This window comes from Sitodiplosis mosellana, unplaced genomic scaffold (assembly GCF_009176505.1).
Source record: "Sitodiplosis mosellana isolate CC-2019 unplaced genomic scaffold, AAFC_SMos_1.0 Smas_scaffold_6099, whole genome shotgun sequence".
NCBI classification, from domain to species: Eukaryota; Metazoa; Arthropoda; class Insecta; order Diptera; family Cecidomyiidae; genus Sitodiplosis; species Sitodiplosis mosellana.
This window is the reverse complement of record NW_022601340.1, coordinates 995,550-1,015,321: the sequence shown is the minus strand read 5'-3', so window position 1 is coordinate 1,015,321 and position 19,772 is coordinate 995,550. Positions and strand designations below refer to the sequence as shown.

Here is a 19,772-nt window from a genome sequence, read left to right as displayed (position 1 = left end):
GACAATTTTATACAAAATCTAACTAATCATTTTCGATTCGCTTCTAGAAACTAGTCTACAAACGCCTTTTAAACGAACGTTTACGAGAAAAAAAAAATTTCCGTCATGAGAAACTGAAAAAAGTATTGTGGCAAAAGTGACACTTTGAAAATGTTCTTATCACAATTCGAAAGATTTTGTATACTGTCAACTTAGGTTGACTTGCTAAATAATTCTATAATCAGCGATTGTTGTTGTTTGTTTGTTTCTTTTCTCTCTCTCTGTTACATCTCACCCCGAAGCTCGTAAATTGAACGACGAATGAAATAAGAAAATATCGAGAAAAAAAAATGTGAAACACTCTGTCTGCTATAGCGAACACTAATAGTAGTGGAACATTTCACAATTTTGATACACTGAACAGATGGACTATTGTGCAATCCGGTCAGCGAGTCAAATTGAGTCAAAAGGTGCCTTTTTACATCCATATGCTGCGTTCGAATCGATTGCACATCCAACAATCAGTGATTGCAATCAATCAATTGGTAATAAATGCTTGAAATTTCATTTGACTACAACAAAGAGTATTTCAATTTTCGTTCAACTCTGATTTGAAAGTATGTAATTGTTGAATTTTCAGCAAAATTTCGACATAGACGAAATTGGTCTTCAAATATTTCTCTCTAGCATTGAAACCAGTGCGTGTTATGACAGTCCCAAAACAGGATTGAACATGATATAAACAAAGAGAATCTCATCCAAAAGGAGATTTTCGGTCGATGATGTTTTTTATACTACATATGTTGTCTAAAAAATGTTCTATGTTTGTTATTCGATATCGTTCGTTTTTCTGTGTGAACATCTAGGCAATGAAAAATAGGCAACAAAACATCGAACATGTACACACAGAAATCGGTGGTAACAAACATTTAAACAGAGAGAGAAAGCGATCTGACGCACACAAAAGCATACAAATATCATCTGCGATCCGTGTCCAATGTCCATACAAGCAAGCAAATAAGCAAGTGAGATTCGAAGTGCATATATAGCCAAAATTGACGCAAGCATTCATTCCAAACATTGAACATTTCGAGCAGTGTCTACACTGTACACAAACTAAGGCGAACTATTGATACAGTTGAAGAAGCCTTCGCCAGTCTGTGACACAAAATAGCTAAGCCATCTCTACTTCACTACATAAACGTTTTTTTCTTCTTCTCTCTCTCTCTCTCTCTCTCTCTCTCTCTCTTTCTCTTCCTTGATATTGTTGGCGTTGTTATTCGAGATTAAAGATCGTAACGCACACTAGATAGGCGAGTGAATGCAGAGAAAAACGTAAACAACAACAAAACAAATGCATACATAGACACAGGCGAGAGGCGATAGATAGAAGTGGCTTTATAAAAAGGATCCATGGTGAATTTTTCACCATTTCAGTTTTGATTTTCTGAGCGAACACAAACGATCGAAAAAAATTGAATGAAAGTGAGTCAAAGCATATTGTACTATTTTTTTTTTCCTTCAAATATCGTCCTCTCTCAGTGAATTATCTATATAAATAAAATATTTTTTTTATTCGATTGATACCCTTGTGGCTCTCAATCTGGTGGTGGGAAATTTAATGAAAATTGGTCCAAACAGTTGAATTATTTGATCGATCACACAAGATCAATAAAGAAAATTGTTGGACGAATTATTAAACGAAAAAAAAAAAACAATTGTGATCGGTTAATTTCCAGTGAATTTAGATTTGGTCGTTTTGAAATTACACTATCTTCATATTTTTTTTTAAATTTCTGTTGTAGTTTTTGATTTTGAAAAATTCTGTTGTAGTTTTTGAACTGAGTTAATTTTTACTTCACTTAAATTCAATCGTTTTTCTTTTAATTTTCTCATATTCGTGCAAATGAATTGATTGTTCGATATTTTTTTTTTCTTTTTAGGCTGAATAAAAAAGACATTGTAGGCACAATGCTAAAATTTACATTATTTTTAATTAGTGTAGTTTTACTCGACTGCATTGTTGCGGCTCCTGTAAGCAAAGGTAAGTGTTACTAATTCAAATTTCAAAGAAAAACCCATAAACATGATAAATTGTGAATTAGTTTGATCGTTTGAAGGATTTGTAGTTAGGTTTCATACATGCTCTTTATGACATATTAAGTCAGTCAATTCTTTTTCTTTCATGCTAATGCATGCAACAATATACCGTAATTGTGTTTTGAAAGCCATAAAACGCTCCAGAATAATTTCTGATAATTGGTTGGTATCGTTTCAATTGTTGTTTGAATGTTGTTCGGTTTGTGTTATGATTTGACGAAAAATTCATGCACAGATTTTATGTGCCATATGCTTGGTTTTCTTTCATCGTACCGTATGTTTGAGTATGCCGTTCGTTTGGTGTTGTATGGTTTTCGGCATGATTTCAATTTGGAATAATAGTGACCAATTGAATACAATAAAGTATCCGGTAATGGGCGCGGGGCCGATTTTAATTCTGTGGCCTGTATGCAGGTCTCATCACATACGCATGATGCGTATTTTTGTGCATTGTTCGGACTGTCGTTACTTTATAAATTTGTACTAATTCAAATGCTTTCACATTCACAGCGCGACAATTTTTATACCTAAATATTTTCAATTGGCCTATTGTATATGGTTCGCATAATTCAACATAGTCCAAAATATGTTGAACATACAGAAATAGCACCCAAAACGCATAGTCTAATTCCGTTTCTCACATCTCACCATACGATATCACAGAGATCTGAATCACCTCCAGCAGAGAATGTGTCGTAACACGATCATTTCGAGATCATTCGACGGAAAACGAAAAGAAAACGAAAACAACAACCGAATCATCTCGAAACGTATAGTTTGTTCTGTTCGACGCTGACACTGATGGAATTACTTTTGATTATCCATCGCAGTAGAATTTTATTTTTATTTTTATTTTTTCATTTCTGTTTGAGACGACTGAATTGAGACATTTCAAGTGATGTTCATCGTTTCCATTATTTTCATTTTGCGCCGATTGATAATTCAATTTTAAAAGCATCTCATTCGTTTATGCTGGTACCAAAAGCCCATGAACTTGAGTTTCGTTATTTGTTTTTTTTTTTCTTATCGTCAACTAAGTTGATTTGAGAAGAATTTCAATCATCAGTCGCTGCTTTTTCTTCTCTCGCACTGGAGTATTGTTAGTGTGCAAATACGAAAGCGTTCACACAAAGGAAGCTGCACACTGATAGACAAAGTGCGTTGATATTTCATTGACCTCTAGTTTTTGGGATTTCATCCAAAAATGAAATGAGTTTCGACGTTTTTTTTCTTGTTTTCAACTTTATTAATTGAGTCATGTGTTTTCTTCCTCGCGTCTAATTCATTGATAACACGACGCTTTTTTTCCATTACAACAAATGCTCCAACACACTTTTGCTCAGCCACGGCATTAAAAAAAAAATTCACCAAACGTTGCCAATTCCACATCATTTCCTTGTGTTTTGCAAAATACGAAACTCGCAGTCGAATCAAAAATTGATTAAATTTGCTGGAAAGCTAATGACGAAGAAAAAGAAAAAACGAAGAAATAACAATCAACAACACCAATCGCAAATAGTGAAATGCAAATAAACAAAGTGTTTCAGAAGGGAATTATTTTTCCCGCTGTTATCGGTGTGAATTGTGCGAAATGGGCATTTGAACCAATGTAAATTGCTGAGGCTGTAAACTTGCCCCTTCGTGTGCTTACACAAGCTTCCTCTTGATCTCGATTGCGACGATTTTTTCTTTCCACATTCACACGAGCCACGATAATGCAATGGACAAATGCAAGATAATCAAAGCACACTTTCGTTGATTAGACGACTCTCTTCGTAATTTTTTTACTCGTTACGCGTGCATCAAATCAGACAAAATCTATGGTAAACAGCAAACGGAAATGTGACAGTACAAACAATTTTGTGAAATACACAAAGTTTGTTTCGATTGTATGCCGGTAGTTCAATCAACTTTGCAGCATTCACGATGCGAGATAAGGCACACCAATTTGTTGATACGATTCTCGTATACAAATAGATGTGTGAAAATATGAACCACATTTTTTTTTTATCAACATTTAAAACAAACGGTCAAAATCAATGTTTGCTTGGAGATTAATAAGAAAAAACTGTCCCAAAAATTTTACTATTTCCATACAAATTTGAGAATTTCTTGAGAATTTGGCAAAGTTCATCAAACCCAAATTGCTCTAAATATGAATGTTTTTTCCGTTTGAATCGTATCACTTGTGATATCATTTTTATTGGCTAAAAATGGAAATTTTTTAATGCATGGTAACGGGCATCAACTGGACGATGTCAACCAAAGTTCAAATGGAGATATCGTACATCGACCATAGGCCAAGCCAATGGTGTACTCTCGTTAATACGAGAGAAATATGTAATCTTTGTGAACGCTTTAATTGACTCGTTTGTTGGATGAGTTATCCGCTCATTTTTGCTGCCCCATTGATCGCGAACACAATTCATTGTTACCAAGATTGTACTTTGGAATGAGTACATGAACTATGGTCACTAAATGAACAGAAAAAAAAAACGGATTTTGTTGTTGTTGTTATTCATGATAAACATCTGTTTGTTCAGCACGGTCAACAAATTGTTTACATCTCAATTCAACCGCAATGTTTTCTTTTTTTTTTTTGCTCTCTCCTTCCACGAATAATGTGGCACATTTTTATTTATCGCTGAAGGGACGATTTCGAAGTTCATTTCCGCCAACGATACATTCACGTGCTCATGGTTGCAATTTTTAGCTGCACCATCCGATTTTAATCAACGGCTATTTTAAATTCAATCACACCCAACTAAATTTGTGTTGGAAAAAATACAAAAAAGAAGAAAATATGAAATCTTAGCTAAATGGAAGCTGAATAAGCATTTTGATAAAGACTGCATCTAAAATAACAATGTGATATGATTTCGAAACGGAATCAATTGTTTTTTCTTTTATGTAAGAAAATGAAGAAAAATAGAAACACATTTAACGATTTAATTGCACAAAAGAAAGAGAACAAAATGCACTTTGATTTGACCTGTTATTTTCTTCTTCGTCTTTGGGGAGGAAACATGTGCAATGAAAAGCCATAGCTCAAATCCGATATGCGATGTTGCCACTTTTTCGAAACAATCAATTCACAAACCCTGGGATTACGTTGAGTTTTCACAATAGAAACCGAACCTTTTTTTTTCATTTGTAGTAATTGTTTGACTTTTTTTCGGTGATAAATTTTTCGTTCTAAAATGTGTTCTGACTGTGCTATTTTACTCATGTATGCTGTTTACGAACCAAGGTTTAAGTTTCTCAGAGCGAAAAATGAGGGAAGCAAAAATAACCGTACAGATAAAAAAAACATACATCCAATGCATTCGTTTTGTTGAGAGAAGAAAAAAAAAGATGTCGTAAACAAAAGACAACGTAGGAAAAATACAGCACAAAATTTTTTTTAAATTGATAACTTTTGAGTTGTTTTGTTTTCGGAAAAAAAGAGCCGTATATGGAACCTTTTTTCTGGCATTCTTTTTTTTTCTGTTCAATGTTCTTTGAGAGTTATTTATGTGCGTTTTGAGATTGTGAAAACACATTAAATAACAACACATACACACCAAGAGAGAGAAAAAAAAAACTTTGTCTTCAGTTGTTTTGTTAATCTTTTCTTGTTTTTTTTTCTCATTTCATTTTATAGCAAATGGATGCAGACAAGGATGCCCATCAAGTGAGTACACACCATATGTTTTTTGTTTGTGATTTTCAGAGATATTGCAATCGCTTGTTTATGTTGAGCGAATAAAAGAAAAAAAAAACAACAAGAATATTTTTCCATTTTGATGGGATGCATGCCATTTAATCAGAGACTTAGCATAAGTTCCTTGTTCCAAGTGTAATTAAGAGACTTTCAAATGGTGATTTGTGTTCCATATCGGTTATTGACAAAAGATTTCATACACTCACTCACTCACTCGCTCGCTCTCTATCTCGTTGGTATTATTTTTAAATTCAAAATTATCGTTTTCACTTCAATGTCAACGATTTGAATTATATAATTTTTTCGCTTCCGTTGATATCAATGCAGCAAAGGCATTCGATTGAAGGGCATTCCAGTCGTTTCATTTCCAATGTTCTATGAACACCATTTGAAGAGAGATTAATTTGGAAAAGGAACAATATTGAATGTATGTGTGAATCGGTGCATATAATCGTATATTCAATTGGAATTAACGGAGCATCGCATGATGAATGAGCGTCGCTTGATACTTTAGCAACAACAGAAAAAAAACCACGCATTCATTTTTCGCTTGTTTCTTTCTTTTTTCTTCCTCAAAACCGAAAACTAACAGCAAGCAAAGGGAGTAAACTAAAGTATCAACCAGGCCAAGTATATAGCTATAATTTTGACAGTACTGTATCGATTTCGTTGACTGGCAATGATCCACAAGATATTCAGTTGCAAGTGCAGGGTACGGCTCATGTGCACGGTTATTCAAACTGCCAATACGGTTTGGATTTGAATGACGTAACATTGATTGGACCGGATAAGGGCAAAACTAAATTCAATCCGAAATTACAATTGTCAAATATCGTGCAATTCACATTGTCCGATGACAAATTGGAACCAGAGATTTGCGCCAATCCCGATGATTCCGATGTATCGTTGAACATAAAACGAGCTGTGATTTCATTGTTGCAATTGAACGAAGGAACGACCGAGGAAACGGATGTGTTTGGCAAATGTCAAACAAATTACGTTGTTAACAAGAATGATGATGGATCGTTTGTGGTGACCAAAACTCGTGATTTGAACTCGTGCAGCCATCGCGAGAGTTTCGTTAATGGATTTATCACTGGTGTTTTCAATGAAAACAGCAAGGTGAAATCGACGCCATTGTTGAACGGCGATTACACCAACGAAATTCGTGTCAATAAAGATGGTATCGTTGAATCGGCTCAAGTTGTTGAGGACTACACATTGGTACCATTCTCAAATGGTGAAGCTGGTGTTAGAGCTCGTGTTGTTACGTCGCTACGATTCAAGAACCAAAAACCAAATGGCAATGAAAAGTCATCGGTCTCGGTTCCACGCACATTGATTCACGAAACGGTTAACAAACCACAAGCGGTTAACTACCAAATCGCCAAGAAATCGTTGTTGGGCATTTGTGATACGTACGCTCAACGTAAGAACAGCGTTGGAGCAGAAGTTGCCGGCCAATTCACCGAAACCATTCGCTTGTTACGCTACTTGAAAAAGGACGACATCCTACACTTGTTCAAAGAAGCTTCGCAATTGAAAGACAATCCAGTTTGCCGTAAAGTATTCTTGGACGCCGTTTTCCGTGTGGCCAGCGCCGATTCAATCAATGCCATTGCCTCGTTGTTGGAGAACAACAAAATTCATGAAAAACGTTTGGCTTACCTTTCATTCAATTTGGCTACATCGGTTAACAAAGAAACCATCGGTGTTCTAGTGGTAAGTGTTGAGATTTGTATAATTTTTTTGTTGTTGCATTTTTTTTCTCAATTTTTTTCCAAAAATTGCAACTCTTGCTTTAACTTTTTGCTTGGCTTTAATTTTATGCGTTTGTTTTAAATTCCAAAAATCCCGTAGAAATTGCTCGATAAAGACAATTTGAAAGAAGCATACTTAAGCATTGGAAACTTGATCAAGAAATACACTCAACAAGAAGGTAGCGAAGGTAATGCTGATCTCGTGAAATTGTTCGACAAATTGGCCGATAGATTGGGCAGCTGCAAGAGTGAAAAGCGTCAACAAGAAGATGCGATCGTTGCCATTTTGAAGGGATTGCGTGGTGCCAAGGGCGTCAATGGATCACTTTTAGATAAATTGGTGAAATGCGCAAGTGAAGGCAATGCTGGCCGTGTTCGTGCCGCTGCCATTCAAGCATTCACATCGGCTTCATGTGACAGCAAAATCCAATCGGCTGCTTTGAACCTCTTGAAAAACCGTAAAGATGACTCGGAATTCCGTATTGAAGCCTACTTGGCGCTGCTCGATTGCTCAACACCACAAATTGCCGGCGAAGTTGCAAAATTGTTGGAAGACGAACCCGTTTACCAAGTTGGCTCATTCATCGTTTCGCATTTGTCCAATTTGCGTTCATCAACCGACTTGTACCGTGAAAATGCCCGTAAAAACTTTGCTGATGTGTACGCATCGAAGAAGTTCCCAAGTGACATTCGAAAATTCTCATTCAACCATGAATTCTCGTATGAATTTGGATCGTTGGGCTTGGGCGGTAGCATTGACAACAATATCATTTACTCGCAAAACTCATTCACACCACGTTCCATTCGCTCTAATTTGACTGGTGAATTATTTGGCACCAGCTTCAACATCTTCGAATTGAGCGGTCGTCAAGAGAACTTTGACTTGGTTTTGGAACGCTACTTCGGAGCAAAAGGCTACTTCAACACAGTGAATAAACAAGAAGCATTGAGTAAGTTGAATACAAAAATTGTTTTTTTTTTCCATGCATCATTTTAAAGATGAGGTTTTTTAATTGCATGTGTTGTTGTTTTTTTTTTGTCATTTCTCCAAATTCCAGCTAAACTCCATGAACTAGTTACTGGTGGTGCATACCGTCCAAAACGTGGAATCGCCCAAGATGCTGACACCTTCGGAAAGGACTTTGTCGGTGCGTTGAGCCGCGATGTTGACTTTGATTTGTCGGTGAAAATGTTCGGCTCGGAATTGTACTTCTTGAGTTTGGGTGACAATTTCCCATCGGAAAATAAGGATTTTAGCAAAGAATTCGGTCGTTTCTTGCAAAACTTTTTGAAAGCAACCAAAGATGGCAAAAAGCATCAATACGATGTTCACTCATTGTTCCTCGATGCTGAATTCTCGTATCCAACCAGTTCCGGTTTCCCATTGAAGATTCAATCACAAGGTGCTGGTGCTTTCCGTTTGGAAGCCACACTCAAGGCTGACTTCAAGAATATTCAAGCCAAGCCGAAGGAAACCAAATTCGCAGTCAGCCTTGTGCCAAGCTACAACGTTGAATTGACCGGAATCATCAGTGTTGACGGATACGAAGTTACCGCTGGCGTGAAGGTGACAAGCAACGTACACAGTTCCACTGGAACACAATTGTCATTCGAATTGTTGAATCAAGGCAAAGGTGTTGACATTAAGATTGATTTCCCATTGAAGAAACAAGAAATCTTGAGCTTTGACCACAAAATCGTCTTCATCCAACAGAACTTGGGACACGAAAGCATTACACACAACTTGAAATCGGCACAAAAGTGAGTAGAAATTATTTTGGTTTTTTTCTCTAACTTAATTGTAGGGAAAATTGAAAATTTGTCTAAACTTTCCAACTTCATCGTTGATTCGATCTAATGGCGAAAAATTCACGATTCGTTTCACAGGAAAGACGTTAACGTTCGCAACGATTGCTTCGATCAATTCAACAAATACTTGGGTGTTACAGTTTGCTACGAATTGAGCACCAAGAAAGGCGAAAAATTGGCTAACAGCCGCTTGTTCCCATTGAATGGTCCAGCTCGCATTTCAGCCTACGTCGAAATCGAGAAGCAATACCATTTCAGTGCCTTGTACGATGACACAAACTCACAAAAACGTGCATTGGATTTGGTATTCGATACACCAGAATCAACGGAAACTCGCAAAGTTTCGATCAAATTCGAGGGTGCCCTCTCACCAAAGGCTTACTTCAGCGCTGAAATTGTATCGCCATACAAATCGGCAAAGGCTGAAGTTGGTGTCACCAATGACGACAAAGAATTGATTCTCTACGGACAAGCCAGCAGCGATGCTCGGCAATATTTGTTGAAATTCGGTTTCAAGAAAAGTGGATCGGGTGCACGCCATGAATACACTCCAATCATTGAGTACAACAATCCTGAAGCCATTCCATACAAGGTGAGCGGCAAATTGATTGCCGATTCATCAGCAGCGCCAAAGACCCGGTACACATTCGAAAAATTGACCGTTGAACCAGCACAAAGCGGCGGCAAATTCGGTCCATTGGTACTCGATGGATGGTTTGAACACGAAAAACTTGAACGCTTCGAAACTGATCTCAATGCTAAGTACAAGGATAGCTCGGCCAATGTCAAGGGTAAAGTGATTGCAAAACAACAAGAATTCGAAGCAGATTTGTCACTTTTGAGCGACGTTGCTGAATTTGCCAACGGCAGAGTTAAGATCCACTACAAACTTACCAACAAACACTGCAAAAACTCATTCGTTTTGATCTATGGCAAAGACTTGGAATCGACAACCAAACGCATCGAATTCACCACGGACAATGAATTCGAGAAGCAAGATAACAAATACACCAGCGTTAAGGTGAAGAACACACTCATCATCGCACCAATCCCAATAAAATTGGTGATTAACGGTGGCATCCACAAGAATCATGTTGACTATGATGTTATCTTTGGCTATGCTAAAAATGAAATCGAATCGAAATTGAACGCTGACATCAACAAGAAGAGCAAAGGTGATTGGAACATTCAATTCGAGGCGGCTGCAAACAAACACAAGGTGGAATTTGCATCGAATCGTAATATTGACGACACCAAGCAGCGATCAGTGGTGAAACATGAATTGAAATCAAGCTTCGGCACAGATATCGTTCTCAATTCGGAGTTCGACAACAATTTCAGTGCCGAAAAGATCGATTACGCTGCTGACGGTAGCATTGTTTTGGCTCGCGGTCAAAAACCATTGAAATTAGTATTTAAACTGTTGGTCACACCAAAACAAGGCCAAAGCAGCGGAAAAGTGATTGCCGACACCACAGAATTCGTTACATTCAACGCCGTTTTGAATCGCAATGGTGGCGATTTGAACGCTCCAACCACCGGAACACTTGACTTCACCGTCCATGAATTTGTAATCGCACACGGTCAATACAATTCACAGAAAGGCGTTGGCAAATCGGACTTCATTGTGACATTCTCGAAATTCGATCGCAAAGTTAAAGTTGAAACCAATTACGAAGTATCGAGCAATAAATTCAATTTGCGCAACGACTTCTACTACGACTTTGAAAAGGATAATACGCGCCACGTTGCATTCGACACAAAGAACAAGTACACAAGCACCTCATTTGACAGTGTCAACGAAGTTGATATCAATGGCGAGAAATTCCATTTCGAAATCGATGGAACCAAAAATGGCGAATGGAAAAGTGGCAAACAAAGCGGTAAATTCTTGTTGCGTTTGCCAACTCAACGCGAAATTGCCGGCACATTGAATCGTCAATTTGATTACACCGCACCAAAAGCATCGGGACACGGAAACATTAAGCTTACCGATACCATTACACAAGGTGGCCGTAAAACACGTTCACTCGATTTTGATATCACTTTGAAGGATGGCAGCCGTGAACAACGATTCTTTGATATCTTGCACAAGCTCACGCTCGCCGATTTCGATGGCAAATCAATTGTTGTTGACAATCACATCAACCACTTGCCAAAAGGAAATTTCAAATCGGCTTTGGCCACTCTAAAAGTTAGCGGTTCAGTTCCACACCCAATCGAACTAAACGTTGCCATTGATGAATACTGTGCCATTCACGCTGTTTACAATGGAAACTTCAAATACGGTAATGCTGGTACGGTTCAATTGAATGGTGATTACTATGTCGGTGAGGCGGGTAAAAAACCACACACATACAAATTGAGCGGTCAATTATCGGTGCCACAAAGCAAACTCAAGCAATTTTCATTTGATACTCGTGGTAGCCTTAAACAACCAGACCTTTCGGCTGATCCAAACGGCCAATACGACTATGAATTCAAATTCAACAGCAAATTGAACGAAAAGAATGTGGATGTCAATACAAATGGCAAATTCGGTAAGACAAATGGTGATTTGTCGCTCAATGTCAAACTCCCAGAAACGGATTCATTCGCTGTTGACTTGGACTACAATTATGATCACAAAGCCGAGCAAAAATCGTACAACGGCAAAGGTAGTATACAAGTTCGCTATGGAAATGGCAAAAACATCAAATTCTCCGGCGATGCTAAAGTGGTTGAAGGCCAAGAAGTTTCATACCATGGTTCAATCAGCACACCATACGAAAAGGCAAAGAGTTTGGACTTCACATTTAAAGGACTCAAAAAAGACGAGGACACCTTCTCAACCGAAGCCGAATTGAACATTGACGACAAAAATTACAAACTTTCAAATGTCGTTGTTACTTCACAATTGAGCCCATCGTTCACTCTTGATGTTTACTATCCACAAGGCAAACACTCAAAAGTCGCTGTTGATATTAGCCGCGTCGCTGATCGCAAATACAAATTGGGCGTACGTTTGGTTAATATCAACAACTTCCAATTGACTGGCGATGTTGAACTGTCCTACCAAAGTATTGAGAACTTTGGATTGGTCGTTGACTTGGACTCGGCTGCTTTAAAAGCCAACAAATTGCACTTGGACATTCATTCGAAACAAAGTGGTAACAACAAGGGCATCGAATTCATCGCCACCGAACAAAACAAGAACATTATTAGCGGCACTGCTGATTATTTGGTGAAACAAGAGAAAGGAAAGACCATCATTGAAGGCAAAGGCAATGTTAACTGGTACGACAAATCAAGCGCTCTCACTTTTACATTCGTGCGCAACACATTCACTCAAGCTGAAAATAACGAAACTGGCGTCAGTGTAAGTAGATGAATAATAATGGATAATAATTGTCCGTGAATTGTGTCATCCTGATTCCATTTTCTAATCACTTAATTTTTTTTTCATATTTGCATTAACAGTTGGTATTCAATAGTCAAATCGGACCAAAGAAAGTGCAAGCTGAATTGAAATTGACCAACCGCGAATTCTACTTGCAACACACCATTTGTGAAGCAACATCAGACAAACCATGCATCCACTTGAAGGTGTCATCAATCTTGAGTGATTTGGAATGGAAACGATTTACCCACAATTTGTTGGTAAATGTTGACTTGCGTCCACTTGGATTTGCCCATGAATTCAATGTTAAAGCCGATACTAAACGCGATGGATACTTCATTGAACACACATTCGACACTCAAATCCAATCGGCCGATCAAAATAAATACCAATTCAATGCTTTCATTAAACCATCAACCGCTGGTGTTGTGCTCAGCATTCCAAAACGTACGGCTGCCGTTGAGGCAACATTCACTTATCCAAAAGAATTTATTGGTAGCTATCAGGCAACAATCACCAGCTACTTGGATAAGAAGAACAACCCAGGCAAACACAGTACAATCAGTTTCAAGGGAGAGATTAAGCGTCCAAGCAAATTGACATTCATTGCAACTGGTTCATTGGTTGCCAGCCATCCATCGGTGAAGGAATTGAAGATTAGCGGCGAAACGGAATTCAGTGGCGAAAAGAAATTGCTTAACGGCAACGTGAAATTCGACGTATTCAAGAATACCAATCAAGCCATCGTTATTGCTGCCAAATATGTCAACACTGATGCTTCATCGAAAGGATTCAATCTCACATCGGAAGTGTCATTGAAGAGCCCTGGCCTTGGATTGAACTATGCATTCATCGACAATGCTGGTGTTAGCTTCGCTCGCCGGGCACTCACATACACCTACGAATTGCGTGGCCCAACACAAAAAGAACGTTTCGGACTCTATTTGAACGCTGATTTGAAGAAAGTTGACTTGAGCATCGTTTTGTTCAATGAAGAATTGTTGAGAGGTACCAGTACAGTGGACACAGCCAAGAAAACGGCATCCGTTCAATCAACAGTGAAACTCTTGGGCTCAGAACCAATTTTGTCAAAAGCAACCGCTTCATTGAGCGGATTCAACGCTAACATTAAACATGGAAACTTCTTGTCGATTGAAGCCGAAGCAGCCGCTGGCAAAGCATTGAGTTTCAAGGCCACTGGAAATCAAAAAGTTCTGTTGAATTTTAACGTCGCTTTAGATCAAGCCAATCTTTTGTCAACCGATTACAACATCAACGACAAAGAATTCAAAGAATTCTTGGTGAGTTGAATGCGATTTTTTTTCCGTTGCACATTTTCGATAGCTTATTCATTACTTCATTTACATTGTGTTTTCCATTTGAAAATAGTAGAAGAAATCATTTATTCTATAATTAAATTTTTTTACAGAAAAACGCTCGAACGAAGCTTGCCGATGATGGAAGACGTGCCCGAAGTGAATTCGAATCACGCATCAACCAAGCCAAACAATCGTTGACCGGACAAGTGAACTCTGTCAAGGAGAATTTACCAGACTTTTCGAAATTGAATGCTGACTACAAAGAAGAATACGAAAAATTCAGCGAAGATTTATTAGCCGACAAATCGATCAAGGAATTGGTCGAACTTTAGTAAGTGGCGATTTTTATCATCAAAAATTTGGATTCAGTGATTTTTTTTACACACGAAAAAAGAGAATTAGCTTAAAAATTTCACGATAACTAAACTTGTACTTCTCAATGATATTACAGTAAAAAGACTTACGAAACCTTGAACAAAACGGTTGGTGAACTTCTTCGCACATTGATCGAACAATTCAACCAGATTTCAAAGACCATCAACGATTTCTTGAAGCAATTGTACGACGGTTTCAATGAACGTATCCTTCCATCACTTAAAGAATCATACAACCACATTGAACAGACATTGTCAAGCTTGTTTGATGAACTTCTTAGCTCAATCACACATTTGTTCGAAAAATTGGTGGAAGCACTCAAGAAATTCGAAGATGATTTCAAGAAGATCGGCAAATCAGTTAGTGAATGGTCCAAGAAAGTCGGCAAAGTGCTTAACGAACAATGGGCAATCGTACAACGTGAACTCGAAGACATTTACAAATTGATTGTTGATCATCTGAAATCATTGCCAGGATTGGAAGTGATTAAGGAAAAATACAATGAAGTGAGTCGTGTTAGGATGCAATTTTTTTCTCCTTTTAAAAAAAAATTGATTTTTCACTTAAAATTTTTATTTTTCAATCGTGATTCTAATTTGTGCTTCGTTTTTTTCTTTCTTCTCAACTAGTTGGTTCAAAGAATCCCGGTTAGCGATGCTGAAGAGTTCAAGAAAATGGCCGAAAAGGCTTTGGCTACATTGAAACAATGGTTCTTGATGGCTCAAGAACAATTGCACTCGTTGGGTGTTGATTCGGCTGAAGATTACTACGGTTTGCCATTCGTTTGGTTCCAAAAGGTAAGATCTACATACCTCCCAAATGTGTTCGTCTTTTGTTTGTTCAAAACTCGATTAAAATTGATGAACAAAATGATAACCAAATTGTCTTTCATTAAACAATTTCAGAATGCTCAATTCTTGCCACAATTTGCCACCTTAAAATTCAGCATTTTCAACTATGCATTGAACGAGCCACTTCCATCAGTCAGCGATTTGTTGCACACCTACCGTCCGTATGCATTCAATCCATTGTACCTGTTGCCACCATTCCCGATCGAAGGTCGTGTCATCGAAGGCGAATACTTGTTCACATTCAACGGCGATCAAATCACATTGCCTGGATCGTGTCACTATGTTTTGGCTAAGGATATTGTTGATGGTAACTTCACTGTTGTGGCTAAGATCGCTGACAAGAAATTGCAATCGATCACAATTACGGACAAGAGCGGCGATTCAATCGATCTCAATGCCAATGGCAAGGTTTCGGTCAACGATAAACCAAACGAATTCCCAGTTTATGAGCAATCATTGTACGCCTGGAGAACATACTACAAGGCTTACTTGTACACGAGCTACGGTGTGATGGTTCAATGTAAATTGGACTTGAAGGTGTGCCATGTGACGATCGATGGTTATTACTTCAACAAATTGCGCGGTGTGTTCGGCAAAGGAAACTACGAACAATTTGACGCTCAAACTTTGCCAAGCGGAAAGGTCTCAGACAGTGCAACACAATTCATAAATGCATACAAATTGCATTCATGCCCAGATGTAACCATTGATGAGCATCACAAACATGCCGACGATGCCAAGAGTCCAGAATGTGAAAATGTTTTCGGTGCCGGTTCATCATTGCGTTTCGCCAAATACTTGCTCGATTCATCGAAATACTTTGAAGCTTGTCAACATGCTGTGAAGAATGCCGCCGCCGCCAACAAACAAGAAGTCGCTTGTAGCATTGCCTACGGTTATGCCACATACGCTCGCTTGCAAAATGTACCCGTTAAAATGCCAGACATTTGCCAAAAATGTAAAGTCGTCGATGATACTGGCAAAGTAGAATCGTATGAAGTCGGAGAAAAATACACACCAGCCACGGGCAAAAAAGCCGATATTGTTTTCGTTGTGGACAACGCAATTGAATCGAAATCACTCACCGAATTGGTTAACCGCTTTATCTCAGAATTGCGACACTCATTGGATAAGGGTGGAAAATACGATACACAAATCAGTGTGATCGGTTACAAGAAGGGTGAAAAATACTTCAGCCACTATACATCAGATGGTAAATTGGACATTACGAAATTCCATTTGTCAAAGAAGCCCGAATACAGCATCCAGGAAGAAAAGATCGTTTCGGTTGGCTGCAAATACTTGGATCAAGTTTTGCAAACATTGTACAATACCAGCATCAAGATTCAGGATGAACTCAGTCTTTTGGCTGACGGTCGTGCTTTCCGTGAAGCTCTCCACTATCCATTCCGTTCAAATGCTCACCGTTCAATCATTGCCATTCGTTCAGACGTTTTGCAGCATTCACCAAACCCAGTAAGTTTTGACTTTTGTGATTCTTTGACTTTTTTTCAATATTCACATCTAACCGCCTCTATTTTTCGTCTGTTTTACAGATTAAGTTGCTCGGAGCGAAGGCTGTCAATGAAATTGCTAAACGTATGGGCATCAACATTCACTTGCTTGCCCCAACACCAGAATTGAAATTCGATAACAACAAGGAAATCAGCAAAGTGGTCGGTTTCAATGACAAGAGCGTTTTGTACATGCCAGGCGAAAAAGAACGCAGCCAAGATCGTCAACATCTGCAATATGGCATTGATTTGGGCATTGATATGGTTAGCGAAAACCACGGATATGCATTCAGTTTGAACAATTACAATGCACTCGACGATCAGAATCAACGTAAATTCTTGAAAGTTGCCGCCACAAACATCGCCCAACAAATCACAAAGACCGAAAGTGTTCAAGAATGTGTGTGCACTCTTTATAACGGCCTCGATCCACGCGAATACTGCCGTGAAACCGAAAGAAACGCCAAAACACGCAAATAAATCTAGACGATAGTGATTTGTAATTTTGTGCCGATAAAAACAAACATCTCAAAAATATTTTTTAGTCGGATAAATTCATACAATTATTTTTTTTTACCGAGGATTCAAGTTTAATCTCTGTCTCCATCCTTTTCTCATCAATTTGCCTTGATAAGTAAGTTCGCTCATAATTCAGAGGTTAGTGTCTTGTTTATGAAAATTATCATCGAAGAAAATTGTAACTAAACAGAGGCAATAAAATGAATTAAAAATTATTTTAAAATCTGGCGGTTTTTCTATTTGAATTCGGTGAGAATATCACTCAACAAAATCCGTCGCACAGAAAGCAGTGGTGCAGCCGTGCTGTTTGCACATCGGACTTTTTGGCATACACATCGTCGTTCATCGCGTTTCATATAAACGAAATCAGCACACAGACACACGCGTGTATGCGTCGAACGCTCAAAGCCGAGTTCCGTACGAAGCATGGCTACAGTGATGGAATGAATTACTAGAGAGCGTTCGGCACATAGGAAACACGATGAACGGACGATGTGTATGCGAAAAAGTCCGATGTGCAAACAGCACGGCTGCACCACTGCTTTCTGTGCGACGGATTTTGTTGAGCAGAGTGAGGATATAATCTATCTGACACTCAATTATGCAACCATAAAGTCGTTTGTTGTTTTGACGACCATAGAAATGCTTTCATTCCTGAATACCCATTATTACCATCCGAAAAAACATTGTGTACAGAGTTTTAAGGTCTTATTGTTCGTTTGAATATAAACAATTCTAGTTCAGGCAAACAATTTATTTTATATATTAAACAACACGTCTAATGAAGAAAGGATGCTTGATCACACTTGAATCTTGAAAAATTGAACGAATTCGGCAACTTCACTGCATAATGCTGATATTTGTTGATAAGAAATTTTAAAAAGATAAAAGAGAGACGAAATAAATCGAGTCGATTGAATCGACTCCTTCATTTTTCCGATAGCAGTCGCGTCCAAATCGATGCATTTCGTCAAAGACTAGGTATAAAAAAATGCGTGCTCAATCTCAAACATAATTTTTTTTCTATTATTTAACGTAACTTTGAGTTAGTAAACAAAAAGGATGCATTCCGAATGTTTGTTTTTACATCTCTAGTTGTTCATTTCAAAAAGGAGTAACCATACCTTTAGTGCAAAAGCATTTATTGCCCTCCTTAAAGCGAACGCCATCTATTCAGTGAGAACATGAAAACAAACAAAGTGACTCCAGCTGCCAACCGATATAGGGATCGGTGGAAATAAAGGCAGTGTATAAAAAATGTGCCAAACAAAACGAACTACAGCGTTTCCCCTACATAGAGATGTTGTTGTATTATAACTCTGTATGGATCAATTTGTTCTCATGTTCAAACCGAACAGATGGCGCTCGCGTTAGGTAGGACAATAAATGCTTTTGCACTGACCATATGAGGCTGTGAGAATGAAAATGGCAATACAGGAATAAACATTTTGAAACGCATCAAGAAAAAAAATTCGCAAAAATGAATCATGAGCTCTGAATATGCAAAAGTGAAACATGAATTTACATGGGCAGCATAGGAGGTTCATGGTTCACTTTTGCGTATTCAGAACTCATGATTCACTTTTGCGAATTTTTTCTTCTGGATGCGCTTCAGAATGTTCATTCATGTATTGCCATTTTCATTCTCACAGCCTCATATAGGAGTAACAAAAGACAGTTACAACCTTTGCAACAATACTGTTCATATCTTTTGGGTATTCTTACAGAACGGAAGAACAACGCTCGAAACCTATTTTCCAGGGTGTTCACCAAAGGAAACCCATATTGATACAACACAACTTCGTATTTCAAATGTGACGAGCATAACCGTTGAAGACCAACCCAGTTCTGTGTTTCGAAGGGATACTGAAGTGTTAAAGGATATTAAAGCTGTCATCTTATGGCCATGGTCATAAATTGCAATCGATGTAGAACATTATTGTATAGTATGTGTTAAAAGAATATTCAAAAAATTGAAACTGTTGTAATATCTCTTGACATGGAAACTTAATCTAAATGAGCCAGCTCTTCTCCAGAGATTGCATATTTGCTGCTGAGTAGGCCTAAGCTGAACTGAATTTGCTATCTCAGGCGCCTGAAGCGGTATTTTAACGCACTTATGGTGCAAAATTGTCATTGATAGCTAGCATCCACCTTAATATAATTGATAAACAACGTGAATGCTAGCTAACAATGACAATTTTGCACCGTAAGTGCGTTAAAATACCGCTTCAGGCGCCTGAGATAGCAAATTCAGTTCATCTTAGGCCTACTCAGCATCAAATATACAGTCTCTGCTCTTCTCAGAAGAGCAGTTAGCGACATCATTGCTTAAAGTAAAACACAAAATGTTAACATTTTTCTAATTCAACATAAAACATGTTTCGTTTATTTCAAAGTCGACATAGTTGAATATAGTACAAGTGGAATGGACGCCTCGTCTCAATGGTACTACCACTCCACA

The 19,772-nt window shown here is 38.1% G+C and overlaps 1 protein-coding gene across 2 annotated transcripts; it reads left to right on the top strand.

Moving 5' to 3' along the window:
* The first annotated feature begins 1,049 nt into the window (after positions 1–1,049).
* LOC129573505 (apolipophorins) lies at positions 1,050–17,531 on the top strand. 2 transcript variants are annotated; one of them, XM_055454027.1, is made up of 14 exons: positions 1,050–1,086; positions 1,272–1,464; positions 1,923–2,023; positions 5,723–5,752; positions 6,375–7,504; positions 7,643–8,492; positions 8,601–9,303; positions 9,430–12,709; positions 12,811–14,031; positions 14,160–14,380; positions 14,501–14,930; positions 15,054–15,221; positions 15,330–16,751; positions 16,832–17,531. In XM_055454027.1, the coding sequence occupies exons 3-14, from the start codon at positions 1,951–1,953 to the stop codon at positions 17,267–17,269; spliced, it is 9,966 nt and encodes a 3,321-aa protein (XP_055310002.1). In that variant the 5' UTR covers positions 1,050–1,086; positions 1,272–1,464; positions 1,923–1,950; the 3' UTR covers positions 17,270–17,531. The 2 variants fall into 2 exon arrangements, with proteins under 2 accessions (XP_055310002.1, XP_055310003.1); XM_055454028.1 differs by having other exon boundaries at positions 1,050–1,464.
* Positions 17,532–19,772: the final 2,241 nt, after the last annotated feature.

What these genes read in the sequence shown, in the direction of transcription:
- LOC129573505 (XM_055454027.1), top strand. Translation starts at nt 1,951, where the DNA reads ATGCTAAAATTTACATTATTTTTAATTAGTGTAGTTTTACTCGACTGC. An exon ending in AAACCATCGGTGTTCTAGTG is followed by an intron (nt 7,505 to 7,642) that starts GTAAGTGTTGAG and finishes AAAATCCCGTAG; the next exon opens with AAATTGCTCGATAAAGACAA. An exon ending in TGCAGCATTCACCAAACCCA is followed by an intron (nt 16,752 to 16,831) that starts GTAAGTTTTGAC and finishes TCTGTTTTACAG; the next exon opens with ATTAAGTTGCTCGGAGCGAA.